The sequence below is a fragment of the Saccopteryx bilineata genome, chromosome 5 (genome assembly GCF_036850765.1).
Source record: "Saccopteryx bilineata isolate mSacBil1 chromosome 5, mSacBil1_pri_phased_curated, whole genome shotgun sequence".
NCBI lineage: Eukaryota > Metazoa > Chordata > Mammalia > Chiroptera > Emballonuridae > Saccopteryx > Saccopteryx bilineata.
In genome coordinates, this window is record NC_089494.1 from 57,488,426 (window position 1) to 57,503,563 (window position 15,138).

General features: G+C 38.3%; 1 protein-coding gene across 1 annotated transcript in view; it reads right to left on the bottom strand.

Annotated features, from left to right (window-relative positions):
- Positions 1-690: 690 nt before the first annotated feature.
- The window catches only part of PLEKHA3 (pleckstrin homology domain containing A3), a 34,304-nt gene continuing 19,856 nt past the window's right edge, over positions 691-15,138 (bottom strand). Inside the window, exons 7-8 of the mRNA XM_066281054.1 lie at positions 12,975-13,090; positions 691-1,596 (exon numbers count right to left, since the gene is read on the bottom strand). Coding sequence (XP_066137151.1) covers positions 1,469-1,596; positions 12,975-13,090 — 244 coding nt within the window. The 3' untranslated portion in view covers positions 691-1,468. The remainder of the gene's footprint in view (positions 1,597-12,974; positions 13,091-15,138) is intronic.

Consider the following 15,138-nt stretch of genomic DNA (forward strand, 5'->3'; position numbering starts at 1 on the left):
ATGCATATTAATGATTAGAGATTGCACATGTCCATTTTAAACTTAAGTGAAAAAGCCTAAAATTACAGATTTAATTTAGTAAATACCAAATATTGACTCCAAAATATTCTCACATAAACTTATAAGAGAATTTTAAAGTGAAATAGGCCACACTATTCTAAGCTCACAGGCAACAAAACTAAAAGTATGCCTCATTTGTGTTTTTACTATGAGGTCTGAATATACAAACAAAATTAAAGCAATAAAGAATATATTAAAACTTAATAAAGTTTAGACAGAATATTAACAAATGTAAAAAAATACAATGTATTATGTCATGCATTTGAATGCAAAAGCCACATATTTATTAAACACATGATTAACTTTAAAACACCAAACCAGTTTGTTTTAAAATGCTTCTCATCCAAGACCTTGGATAAAACTGTCACTCCAAGGTGAATTTAAAAAAGGAATAGTTTATAAGGCAAACACTGACAAGAGATATGGACAGGAACTACCCCAAAATGCTTTTTCTTTCATTAAATAATGCTATTCTCAAGCGATGTAGAGCAGTTACTTTGACAGAATATGTTTTTTGTATAAATATTCATAAATTTAAAAAATGTCTCTGGATATTCTACAGAGCTGCAAACATTAATACCTTAAAACAGCAGCTTAATGTCTATATTAGAAAATAAAGCACTAAAATACTCTTCCATTGAAAGTCATTTATTTCTGTTAGAAGTGAGAAAGGTCATTACAATATTGACCTCTTTTCAAGAACAGTGTAAATAACAATGTATACACAAATTTGGTAAGTCATTTTTTGATGCAACAGAAAAATAAATAAATTAAAATTAAATACTTTAACCCAACATTTGGTATTGACAAATCAGTAGTGTCAACTTCACATATGAAGGACAGCACAGTCTAGTTTGTAAAAAATTCCTCAATGTCATGGTATTTGGGCTAAAAATATTTAAAATATTAAATGTTTGCTTTTTGCTTAACGAAATACAGTACAATCACCATCAAGCTGCTATCATATAATGCATTTTCAGCTGGGATAAAGTGACCACTTGGTCCATGGCACAAGTACATATATCACACTTCTGTCAAACTGAAACCTTATGTTTATAAGATTTCACGTTTATAAGCTACAATACACTGACTAAACTGTCAGTCCCTCACAGTTTTTTAGAAAAATATCTACATTTGGCCTTATGGATGTCAAAATGTTACACCATCATTTGTTTAAAAAGAAAAGGGATGCACATTCATACTGTGAAGTTATTAGGAAAATACTCTTGCAAATAAACTATATAAAGATAAAATACACTTCAAAGGTATGTGGATTTTTTTGTTTGTTTTACAACAGTCTATAAAGTGCAGAGAAATCCTAAGGGAAAAACTACTCCCTATAACATAGTTTAATTACAGCAGCTTTTGCATAGCAATACTTAAGAGGAAGTTGGACACTTCTGTTTCCTCATGAAGAAAAGGATGAAAGAGGATCTTCCAAGTCAGATTTCTTTTTGGCCATGAGTCTGCTTTCTTCGGGAATGGTTGCTGATGACAGATCTCCATTAAGTGCATTTCTTGAACAGTGAACAGGCCCTATTAAGAAATCATTGAGGAGATGACGTCAGAGTAATGGCGGAGTAGGAAGCGATACCGATAAATCTCCCCCAAAACTCAACAAGATCTTCAACCAGAAACAGAAAAACCTATACTTGGAGCTTCCAGATTCTTCGCAATACACCCAAAGGTATGATTGAGTGAAAAATTGGCTAAATATATAACCAAACCCCGAAGGAAATAGGGAGTAAGAAATGCTCCGCCTTCCTCACTAACCTAAACAGGGCGGCTTTCTCTGGTAACTGTGAATATAGAAACTGAGGCGGGCAAAGGGGGTGAATAGATCCAGGCCCCCGCAGCAAAAACGGCCGAACCAGGCTGTGGCTCAGAGATCCAAGCCGAGGAAAATCTGATCCTGTGGCAACCCGGGCAATACAAGCTAACACTCGCGCCAAACCCAAACAAAGAAAGACAAGCGGAGCGGCCATTTTACCCGGTCTCCTGGTCGGTGCGCAGTTAGTGGAAGAGAGATTTCTTCCTAAGCCGCGGAAGTGGGTGCCCGTGTTGCCCCACGGAGAGGCAGGGTCAGAGGCCTTTCTGTGGGCTGAGGGCAGAGTCTCTGGGCAGCCCCAGCGCCCTGGGAAAGCCACACACGGGAGGGAGTGAGAACTAATCCCAACGGTGGAGATTTTCCGTGCTGGAGGCTGTTTAACTCAGAGGGAACCGCGGCCGGCCTCATATCCTGGTTTGCGCGCGCAGATAAGGAGTGAGCGATTCCTCCGAGTGCCTCGGCAGTGCGCGCCCGTGTTATCGCAGAGAGGGGCAGAGTCAGGGGCCTTTGTGTGGGCCAAAGCGGAATCTCGGGCCGCCCCAGCGCCTTGCAAAAGCCGCACACGGGGACGGAGCGAGACTCAATTCCAACGCTGCAACTTTTCCCTGCGGTTGGGGGTTTCACTCAGAGCGTGAGACTGCTGGCCGGATATCCTGGTTGCAGACAGTGAGTGAGAGTTTCCTCCAAGCGCCCCGGAAGTGGGCGCCCCGCTTGTGTAACCGGATAGAGTGGCAGAGCCAGAAGTCTTCGAGTGGGCGGAAAGCCCGCCTGATTATGCTAGCAGCTCTGACTGACTGAGCCTTACCCAGAGCCCTGTGCTGAATGGAAATAGAGTGGGGAGTTGCCAGCAATTTGAGCCTCTTACTATCCAGGCAGAGGCAGCAGCAACCCCATACCTGGACTATCAGGCTACTAATTGAGGAAGGAAAGACTAGGAGAAAGGCTCCAGGAACACAGACTCTCTCACTGTCGGAGCCTATAAATGCTAATGAGCCTCGACTCCCAACGAGAATAAAGCACAATACATGACATTGCCATAGAGACTTATCAACTGCAAACCTCTACCTGAGCGTGCCAAAGGGGCAGAACCCGGGGTACAGAGTCACCGACCAGGAAGAGGGAGAGAAAAGAAAAAGCAAGAAGATAACCTCTCAAAATCAAGAATAATCTGCAGACTTTATAACCTATCCCATTTTATTATATTTGTTCGTTTGTTTCTCTTATCTTCATTCTTGAGACTTTTTTTTCCTCCTCCAATTTGGCCGATTAACTCTCTACCGGTCTTACTCTCTCCTCTCCTTGAACTACACTACCCATAAGTGTTACATCTCCCATTATCATTTCTCTTCTCTTCCTTTCTCTCTATGAGGGTTGCACTCCAAAACCCTTAACTCTCTCTCTCTCTCTCCTTTCTTTTCTCTTCTTTTAGTGGTTCCCTCTTTTTTTCTCTCTCTCTCTTTCTTTTCTCCCTCTATATTAGTTTCTTCCTTTCTCCTTTACATCTCCTCTCATTCAAACCTCAATAACAAACAAATTATCTTATCTGGGACTCAAACCTATGTTTGTGGCATTTTGGGGGGTTTTTACTTCACCTTTTTAACTCACTAGCAGTGCTCCCATCCCTGGCTCTCCATATTATCTAGTTCTTGTTCCACTAAATACAATAGTAAGTTTTTAATTTGTCCCCCCATTTCTCCATTTTCCTCTTATTCCTCTCATCATAACTCTTAGAAAACCAACACCTAAAAGCAAATCATTTTATTCTTGACCCAAATTTTTTCCTTATTTGCTTTTTGTGGGTCCATACGCTCTTTTTTTTTTCCTTTTTTTTTTTTTTTTTTTTTTTCTTTCTCTCTTTTTTGCCCCTTTATTACTTTTCCCCAATTCAGGCCCTCCATCACAGGCATTGTTTGTTATAACTCACAGTCCACCACAAGATTTTCTCAAGAAAGAGGGGAGAGGAGAGGAGAGGAAAAAAAGAGGGGGGGAATAATTTCCTTTTTTAAAAATTTTTATTTTATTTTATTTTTCTTTATTTCATTATTAATTTTTTTAAAAAAACAACTCTTTTCGATTTGTTATTTTTTTATTTTTTTTAACTTTTTATTCTTTATTAAATCTCATTAATACTATCAACAAAACCACCCTCAGATGCCATTAAGGAAGAGAAAATCGAATATCATGGATACAAAAGAAAGAGAGGTAACACAGCTAGATGAGGAAAAATCTATGGAGAAAAAAATTAATATATTGGAAACCTTGGAGCTAAATGACAGAGAATTCAAGATAGAAATCCTAAAAATCCTCCGAGATATACAAGAAAACACAGAAAGGCAATATAGGGAGCTCAGAAAACAACTCCATGAACACAAAGAATATATGTCCAAGGAAATTGAAACTATAAAAACAAATCAAACAGAGATGAAAAACTCAATTCACGAGCTGAAAAACGAAGTAACAAGCTTAGCTAATAGAACAGGTCAGATACAAGAGAGGATTAGTGAAATAGAAGACAAGCAACTTGAGGCACAACAGAGAGAAGAAGAAAGAGACTCAAAAATTAAAAAAAATGAGATAGCCCTACAAGAATTATCTGACTCCATCAAAAAGAATAACATAAGAATAATAGGTATATCAGAGGGAGAAGAGAGAGAAAATGGAATGGAGAACATACTTAAACAAATAATTGATGAGAACTTCCCAAGCCTGTGGAAAGAACTAAAGCCTCAAGTTCAAGAAGCAAACAGAACTCCAAGTTTTCTTAACCCCAACAAACCTACTCCAAGGCATATCATAATGAAATTGACACAAACCAACAGCAAAGAAAAAATTCTCAAGGCAGCCAGGGAAAAGAAGAATACAACATATAAAGGAAGGCCCATTAGATTATCATCAGATTTCTCAGCAGAAACTCTACAAGCTAGAAGAGAGTGGACCCCAATATTTAAAGTCCTGAAAGAGAGGAACTTTCAGCCACGAATACTATACCCATCAAAGCTATCCTTCAAATACGAAGGAGAAATAAAAACATTCACAGATACAGAAAAGATGAGGGAATTTATCATCAGAAAACCCCCACTCCAGGAATTACTAAAGGGGGTTCTCCAATCAGATACAAAGAACAAAAAAAAACAGCCACAAGTAAAAGCTCCAAGAAGAACACAATAAAACCAAATTTAAACTGTGACAACAACAAAAAGAAAGAGGGGGAGAAGACGGAGATTAACAGTAGCAAAGGACGATGGAGTGCAAAAGTACTCACAAAATAGTTCACTACAATGAACAGGGTAGGGACCCTTTTCATTACTCAAAGGTAACCACCATTGAAAAAACCACCACAGAAGCACATGAGATAAAAAAGATAGCAACAGAGGAAAGATGTATGGAATACAACCAAATAAAAACAAAAGATAGAAAAACGAAAGAGAAGGATCAAACAAGACACAAAACTAACAGAAAGCAAGATATAAAATGGCAATAGGGAACTCACAAGTATCAATAATTACACTAAATGTAAATGGATTAAACTCACCAATAAAAAGGCACAGAGTAGCAGAATGGATTAAAAAAGAAAATCCAACTGTATGCTGCCTACAGGAAACTCATCTAAGTAACAAGGATAAAAACAAATTCAAAGTGAAAGGCTGGAAAACAATACTCCAAGCAAATAACATCCAAAAAAAAGCAGGTGTAGCAATACTCATATCGGATAATGCTGACTACAAGACAGGAAAAGTACTTAGAGACAAAAATGGCCATTTCATAATGGCTAAGGGGACACTGAATCAAGAAGACATAACAATTCTTAATATATATGCACCAAACCAAGGAGCACCAAAATATATAAGACAGCTACTTATTGATCTTAAAACAAAAACTGACAAAAATACAATCATACTTGGAGACCTCAATACACCGCTGACGGCTCTAGATCGGTCATCCAAACAGAGAATCAACAAAGACATAGTGGCCTTAAACAAAACACTAGAGCACCTGGATATGATAGACATCTACAGGACATTTCATCCCAAAGTGACTGAGTATACATTTTTCTCCAGTGTACATGGATCATTCTCAAGAATTGACCATATGTTGGGCCACAAAAACAATATCAGCAAATTCAGAAAAATTGAAGTTGTACCAAGCATATTTTCTGATCATAAAGCCTTGAAACTAGAATTCAACTGCAAAAAAGAGGAAAAAAATCCCACAAAAATGTGGAAACTAAACAACATACTTTTAAAAAATGAATGGGTCAAAGAAGAAATAAGTGCAGAGATCAAAAGATATATACAGACTAATGAAAATGACAATACGACATATCAGAATCTATGGGATGCAGCAAAAGCAGTGATAAGAGAGAAGTTCATATCGCTTCAGGCATATATGAACAAACAAGAGAGAGCCCAAGTGAACCACTTAACTTCCCACCTTAAGGAACTAGAAAAAGAAGAACAAAGACAACCCAAAACCAGCCGAAGAAAGGAGATAATAAAAATCAGAGCAGAAATAAATGAATTAGAGAACAGAAAAACTATAGAAAAAATTAATAGAACAAGGAGCTGGTTCTTTGAAAAGATCAACAAAATTGACAAACCCTTGGCAAGACTTACCAAGGAAAAAAGAGAAAGAACTCATATAAACAAAATACAAAATGAAAGAGGAGAAATCACCACGGACACCGTAGATATACAAAGAATTATTGTAGAATACTATGAAAAACTTTATGCCACTAAATTCAACAACCTAGAAGAAATGGATAAATTCCTAGAACAATACAACCTTCCTAGACTGAGTCAAGAAGAAGCAGAAAGCCTAAACAGACCTATCAGTAGAGAAGAAATAGAAAAAACCATTAAAAACCTCCCCAAAAATAAAAGTCCAGGCCCTGACGGCTATACCAGCGAATTTTATCAAACATTCAAAGAAGACTTGGTTCCTATTCTACTCAAAGTCTTCCAAAAAATTGAAGAAGAAGCAATACTTCCAAACACATTTTATGAGGCCAACATAACCCTCATACCAAAACCAGGCAAGGATGGCACAAAAAAAGAAAACTACAGACCAATATCTCTAATGAATACAGATGCTAAAATACTAAACAAAATACTAGCAAATCGAATACAACAACATATTAAAAAAATAATACATCATGATCAAGTGGGATTCATCCCAGAATCTCAAGGATGGTTCAACATACGTAAAACGGTTAATGTAATACACCATATCAACAAAACAAAGAACAAAAACCACATGATCTTATCAATAGACGCAGAAAAGGCTTTCGATAAAATACAACACAATTTTATGTTTAAGACTCTCAACAAAATGGGTATAGAAGGAAAATATCTCAACATGATAAAGGCCATATATGATAAACCATCAGCTAACATCATATTAAATGGCACTAAACTGAAGGCTTTCCCCCTTAAATCAGGAACAAGACAGGGTTGTCCACTGTCTCCACTCTTATTTAATGTGGTACTAGAGGTTCTCGCCACAGCAATCAGACAAGACAAAGAAATAAAAGGCATCCATATCGGAAAAGAAGAAGTAAAGGTATCACTTTTTGCAGATGATATGATCCTATACATCGAAAACCCCAAAGAATCCACAAAAAGACTACTAGAAACAATAAGCCAATACAGTAAGGTCGCAGGATACAAAATTAACATACAGAAGTCAATAGCCTTTCTATATGCCAACAATGAAACAACTGAGAAGGAACTCAAAAGAATAATCCCCTTCACGATTGCAACAAAAAAAATAAAATACTTAGGAATAAACATAACAAAGAATGTAAAGGACTTATATAATGAAAACTATAAACCATTGTTAAGGGAAATCGAAAAAGATATAATGAGATGGAAGAATATACCTTGTTCTTGGCTAGGAAGAATAAATATAATCAAGATGGCTATATTACCCAAAGCAATATACAAATTTAATGCAATTCCCATCAAAATTCCAATGACATTTTTTAAAGAAATAGAGCAAAAAATCATCAGATTTATATGGAACTATAAAAAACCCCGAATAGCCAAAACAATCCTAAGGAAAAAGAATGAAGCTGGGGGCATAACAATACCTGACTTCAAACTCTATTATAGGGCCACGACAATCAAAACAGCATGGTATTGGCAGAAAAATAGACACTCAGACCAATGGAACAGAATAGAAAGTCCAGAAATAAAACCACATATATATAGTCAAATAATTTTTGATAAAGGGGCCAACAACACACAATGGAGAAAAGAAAGCCTCTTCAATAAATGGTGCTGGGAAAACTGGAAAGCCACATGCAAAAGAATGAAACTGGACTACAGTCTCTCCCCCTGTACAAAAATTAACTCAAAATGGATCAAAGATCTAAACATAAGACCTGAAACAATTAAGTACATAGAAGAAGACATAGGTACTCAACTCATGGACCTGGGTTTTAAAGAGCATTTTATGAATTTGACTCCAATGGCAAGAGAAGTGAAGGCAAAAATTAATGAATGGGACTACATCAGACTAAGAAGTTTTTGCTCAGCAAGGGAAACTGATAACAAAATAAACAGAAAGCCAACTAAATGGGAAATGATATTTTCAAACAACAGCTCAGATAAGGGCCTAATATCCAAAATATACAAAGAACTCATAAAACTCAACAACAAACAAACAAACAATCCAATAAAAAAATGGGAAGAGGATATGAATAGACACTTCTCACAGGAAGAAATACAAATGGCCAACAGATATATGAAAAGATGCTCATCTTCTTTAGCTATTAGAGAAATGCAAATCAAAACGGCAATGAGATACCACCTCACACCTGTTCGATTAGCTGTTATTAGCAAGTCAGGTAACAGCAAATGTTGGAGAGGCTGTGGAGAAAAAGGAACCCTCATACACTGTTGGTGGGAATGTAAAGTAGTACAACCATTATGGAAGAAAGTATGGTGGTTCCTCAAAAAACTGAAAATAGAACTACCTTATGACCCAGCAATCCCTCTACTGGGTATATATCCCCAAAACTCAGAAACATTGATACGTAAAGACACATGCAGCCCCATGTTTATTGCAGCATTGTTCACAGTGGCCAGGACATGGAAACAACCAAAAAGCCCATCAATAGATGACTGGATAAAGAAGATGTGGCACATATACACTATGGAATACTACTCAGCCATAAGAAATGATGACATCGGAACATTTACAGCAAAATGGTGGGATCTTGATAACATGATACGAAGCGAAATAAGTAAATCAGAAAAAAACAGGAACTGTATTATTCCATACGTAGATGGGACATAATAGTGAAACTAAGAGACATTGATAAGAGTGTGGTGGTTACGGGGGGGAGGGGGGAATGGGAGAGGGATAGGGGGTGGGAGGGGCACAAAGAAAACAAGATAGAAGGTGACAGAGGACAATCTGACTTTGGGTGGTGGGTATGCAACATAATTGAACGACAAGATAACCTGGACTTGTTATATTTGAATATATGTATCCTGATTTATTGATGTCACCCCATTAAAAAAATAAAATTATAAAAAAAAAAAAAAAAAAAAAAAAAAAGAAATCATTAAAAGGTTAAACATCCTATCAACATATCACCCTATCAATAATTCCAATCCTCTATGAAGAATATTTTAAGTTTTCTATTCAGACATTAATTCCTTTAGTTTCCTACTAATTTTTTTATTGTTTAACAGAGAAAAATCTAACTTTTCAAGTACTGGCAAGCACAAGGAGAAGCTTCAGAGTTCATCAGATAAATGATGAAACTACCTGAAGTAAAGATATTTCTTTTGTTCACTGGAAGAACCATGGTGGTATATGATGACAAATATTTGCGGAACTGAATTTAGTCTTTCTTAATTAATTATGGCTTTTTCAGACTGATAATTTTAGTACTATTAGTAACCTTCTTGCTTTTAGCCAAAGAAACCAAGACCCAAAAAAGGTTACACGTCTAACCCAAGATCACACTATTGGTAACAGGACTAGGACTAACTCAGGTCTTGCTCTTTTCATCATTAGACTTTCTGAGCAAAGATGAAAAGGTACCTCACACCGAAACTTCCCATATTTCCATTTGGAATGCAACTCACAAAACTATCACTGTAGCTGCAAGTGAACACAGCTAAACACATTGCCACGGTCTGGTTCCAAGGCATCTGCACTTTTATATTTTTTATTTTTTTAATCTACTTAATAAAAAATAGGAGCAGCTGCATCTCTCAAAGAAAATAATATTTTGGAATAAACACTTTCAACTAAGACTGCCAATTGTAAAATGTACTTTCTAAGAAGAAGCACTAATTCAGTCTCTGCCTTGTCAACTGAGACACTAAACTTTAGGATTAACAGAAAGAAATCTAAGGATAAACTTCTGACCTAGCCCACAGCTGCCAATTTTAAAGTTAAAGAACTGAGATATACGTATGTATATGAATATGCATGCATGTGTGCGGGCATGTATGTGACTAGTTTTGTTACACTCCTTAACAACTAAACTGGGGAGTGCTAAATGGAATAAGGCTTTATACTTAGATATTATATCATATAAAAGCTGTCTTCAAAGTGGCCCTGGCCGGTTGGCTCAGTGGTAGAGCGTCGGCCTGGCGTGCGGGAGTCCTGGGTTTGATTCCCGGCCAGTGTACACAGGAGAAGCGCCCACCTGCTTCTCCACCCCCCCCCTTCCTCTCTGTCTCTCCCCCTCCCGCAGCCAAGGCTCCATTGGAGCAAAGTTGGCCCCGGGCACTGAGGATGGCTCCATGGCCTCTGCCTCAGGCGCTAGAATGGCTCTGGTCGCAACAGAGCAACGCCCCAGATGGGCGGAGCATCGCCCCCTGGTGGGCATGCCGGGTGGATCCCGGTCGGGGGCATGCGGGAGTCTGTCTGACTGCGTCGCCGTTTCCAACTTCAGAAAAATACAAAAAAATAAAATAAAAAATAACACAAAAGCTGTCTTCAAAGACCACAATGCCTACAACAGAAGAGAGCTAAGGAAATGGCTTTTTTTATATTTCTGAAGTTGGAAACCAGGAGGCAAACTCCTGCATGTGCCCGACCGGGATCCACCCGGCATGCCCACCAGGGGGCAATGTTCTGCCCATCTGGGGCGTTGCTCTGTCGCAACAGAGCCATTCTAACGCCTGAGGCAGAGGCCATAGAGCCATCCTCAGTGCCCAGGCCAACTCTGCTCCAATGGAGCCTCGGCTGCGGGAGGGGAAGAGAGAGACAGAGAGGAAGGAGAGGGAGAGGGGTGGAGAAGCAGATGGGTGCTTCTCCTGTGTGCCCTGGCCGGGAATCGAACCCGGGACTCCTGCACGCCAGGCCAACGCTCTACCACTGAGCCAACCGGCCCAGATAGCGGAAATGGCTATCTTTTAAAAAATTAATTTAGCTATCAAAAATGAAAGTGTTCTCCTTAAAAAAAAAAAAAAAGAGAAGTGACAGCTAGAGAAAAGTACAGGCAGTACAGAACTTGAGCTCTGGATTTAAAGGGTCATGCAGAGAAGGCAGAATGAACAAGGTCAATCAGAATATGTTATTATCTGCCTCAGCTAACATTTTCCCCCTCACACCTAACCTCTCAACCCTCTTTCTCTTTTCCTAACCTTCTCCAATTGTACTAAATTGGTCCAGGAAAGTTCCTTTCTCCCTTCCCCTTATCTCCCTCACCCTTTTCCTTTCTTCATTTCTTTACCCATAGTCCCAACTTAAATTCAAAATGATAATGAGCACAGAGTACTGCTCTATACCGGCAATTTTCAACCTTTCTACCTCACGGCACACACACACTAATGACTAAAATTTGGCACCACACCAAAAAATATATTTTGCTGGTCTGACCAAAAAAATAGGTATAATTTTGATTCATTCACACCAGACAGCTATTGTTGTGTTGGCTGTTGTCATGGTTTACTTGACAATCGAAGAAAAAAGAGGTCAGTGTCCCTTTCTAAATAGTCAGGTATTGCATGTTTTAAAAATTCTTGAGGTACACTGATTGAAAATCGCTATACTATATCAATAAATAGATGATCAGTTCTGTAATAAAAATGAGCATAACAAAAAGATATCATCATCTCTACAGATCTGAAAATGGCCAGCAGTCCTTTTTCAATCTCCACCATCTTCATGATCCTCCAAATAAACTTGTTTAACCTGATTACGTAAAACAGCTATTTTAATCAATGTTTTCAATATATTCAAATATACATACTAGAAATCCAACACCATTTGTTTCGTCCCATTTTAGCCATACTATAAATAAGCTGAGCATTTCTAGGCAATCTAAAGAATTAAAGCACCATTTTTCATGTCATTTCTATAAAGGAAATAAAATCTGTGTTCTACACAACTGACTTACGCCTATTAGAGGAAATGTAAAAATAAGACCTTATTTGTGTTAAGTGGAAATCATGGTCACTACTGTATAACTAGATATTCTGACACACTTTAAAGGCTTTTTTTCTGAAGAAACATATTTAATATAAATCATAAAACCTTTCCAAAAGTATTCAATCACAGTATGCTGCCTCTTTAAATAGTAAGGGATAAAAAGATACAGGAATAAATTCTACTATAATGCATTACCACCAACTGAATAAAATTTTTTTCCTTGGCCATTTCAAATTATTTAAGTAACAATGCTGATTTTTTTTTCTTTGAACCTAGAACTTATCTTTATTTTTTTCTTATTTTCTTCTTTGAACTTGCTCTAAATCCCACCTACAATTTACTATTTTTCTTCTAAAATGTTTTTTAAATGCAAAGGTAGTGGGAGTAGAAAATAACTAGTGATTACTAAAATGTAGTGAGAGTAAAAGATTTAGTATCATATATAAGTCTAAGATACGGTTTTACAAAGAGACATTCGGCACTTCTTAGTTAATAACAGAGGTGTTTGTAAGAGGATGTATGAGCCTCTGTTGACTTTGTACTGTTTGCTTAGCTCTGAATTATGGAATTAAACTAAGGGCCCAAGGGCAGTGTTCACTTGTCAGTATTCTTCATTTCAACAATTACAAACCCCTATAATAACTTAGCTGAATAAACCAAAGAAAAAGACAGACCCAATCTAACTTACGATCTGGGTCTTCGGGGGGAATATCATTGTAAGAGTCTGTATCTGAGTAGGTCCTTCTGCGTCGCTGGGAGAGTCGGTGAAGTGTAGACACTGGTTCTCTTACGGAGTGGCTACTCCTGCAAATTAAATAAAAAGCATTAAACTGTAAGGCCTTAAACAAATGAAAACATCCTCAATTTATCTGGAGTTTTAAAAGACTTCTCTTTAAATGAAAGAGGAACTATTTTTATGTCCAAAGTTCTATTTTAGTAAATTTTACTTGTTCAGAAGTCAAGCCACAAGTAAGTCAAATTGTTTAGAATCTAGCTGGTAACCTAGAGAATAGAACCTCTGAGCCAAACTAAATGGAAAAAGTGTATAATGAAACTAATTTCTTTTATAAAGGAAGATCCGGCTAGACAATACATGTATCACATGGTTGACAAATGTTTCAAAACTGCAAGTTACACGTTAACAAATGCACAGATCTAGTCAGCCGGTATCTGATTAAAAACAGCAGAGTGAAGGAGGTGGGCAGAAAGTTCGGGAATATCCTGGAGGTCAACTCACTGAAAGCAGCAAGACAAAGATGGAAAACAGAGGCTAAAAAAAACTACTTAAAAAATATAGAAAATAAAAACACTAGAAAAATCAATCTAAAAATTTCAGCATAGAAACAAATCACCACCACTCAACAGCATCTTGGCTATCATTACATGAAAGTCCGACATTACTGTTCTTAATGACAACTTTGATTCATCAAGAAGAAAATAAAGTTTTTAAATTCTTATATTTTAGTTAATAAGGTAAAAAGTATAAATACCATTTATAAAAATTTCTATCATAACTATAAAATTTGTCAAAGTGATCAAGTGTCTATTTTTCTGGAAAATTCAGTTGGTTAAACTCTTCATTTCTCATAAGATTGGATATATACAATACATCACTAGACTCCTCTGAGCACATACATGATAGTTCAATAAAAAATTACATAATTGGCCCTGGCCAAGGTTGGCTCAGTGGTAGAGCATCGGCCTGGCGTGCGGGAGTCCCAGGTTCGATTCCCGGCCAGGGCACACAGGAGAAGCACCCATCTGCTTCTCTACCCCTCCCCCTCTCCTTCCTCTTTGTCTCTCTCTTCCCCTCCCGCAGCCAAGGCTCCATTGGAGCAAAGTTGGCCCAGGCGCTGGGGACGGCTCCGTGGCCTATGCCTCAGGCACTAGAATGGCTCTGATTGCAACAGAGTGACCCCCCAGATGGGCAGAACATCGCCCTCGGGTGGGCATGCCGGGTGGATCCCGGTCGGGTGTATGCGGGAGTCTGTCTGACTGCCTCCCCATTTCCAACTTCAGAAAAAAAAAAAAAAAGATATATCAATTGGTGCCTGACCAGGTAGTGGCACAGTGGACAGAGCATCGAACTGGGACACAGAGTACCAGGTTCAAAACCCCGTGGTCACTGGCTTGAGCACGGGCTCACCAGCTTGAGCAAGGGGTCACTGGCTTGAGCGTGGGATCATAGACATGACCCCATGGTCACTGGCTTGAAGCCCAAGGTCACTGGCTTAACCCCAAGGTCACTGGCTTGAGCAAGGGGTCACTCACTCTGCTATAGCACCCCCTGGTCAAGGCACATATGAGAAAGCAATCAATGAACAACTAATATGCCGCAACAAAGAACTGATGCTTCTCATCTCTCTCCCTTCCTGTCTTTCTGTTGTTATTTGTCCCTCTCTCTGTCACAAAAAAAAAAAAATCATTTGGTTTTTCTTTCTTTTCAGTAGAATCATTAGCTCCTAATAAAACAATAGCTCAGCATGAATACACGATGCTATAAAAAATGTAGCAAACCTGACCAGGAGGTGGTGCAGTGGATAGAGCATAGGACTGGGATGCGGAGGACTCAGTTTTGAAACCTCAAGGTCACCAGCCTGAGCACAATCTCATCTGGTTTGAGCAAGGTTCACCAGCTTGAGCCCAAGGTCACTGGCTTGGGCGAGGGGTCACTTGGTCTCCTGTAGCGCCCCCCCCCCCCCAGGTCAAGGCATGTATGAGAAAGCAATCAATGAACTAAGTTGCCACAACAAGGAATTGATACTTCTCATCTCTCTCCCTTCCTGTCTGTCCCTATCTGTCCCTCCCTCTGTCTTTCTGTCTCTGTCACAAAATAAATAATAAATTTTTTA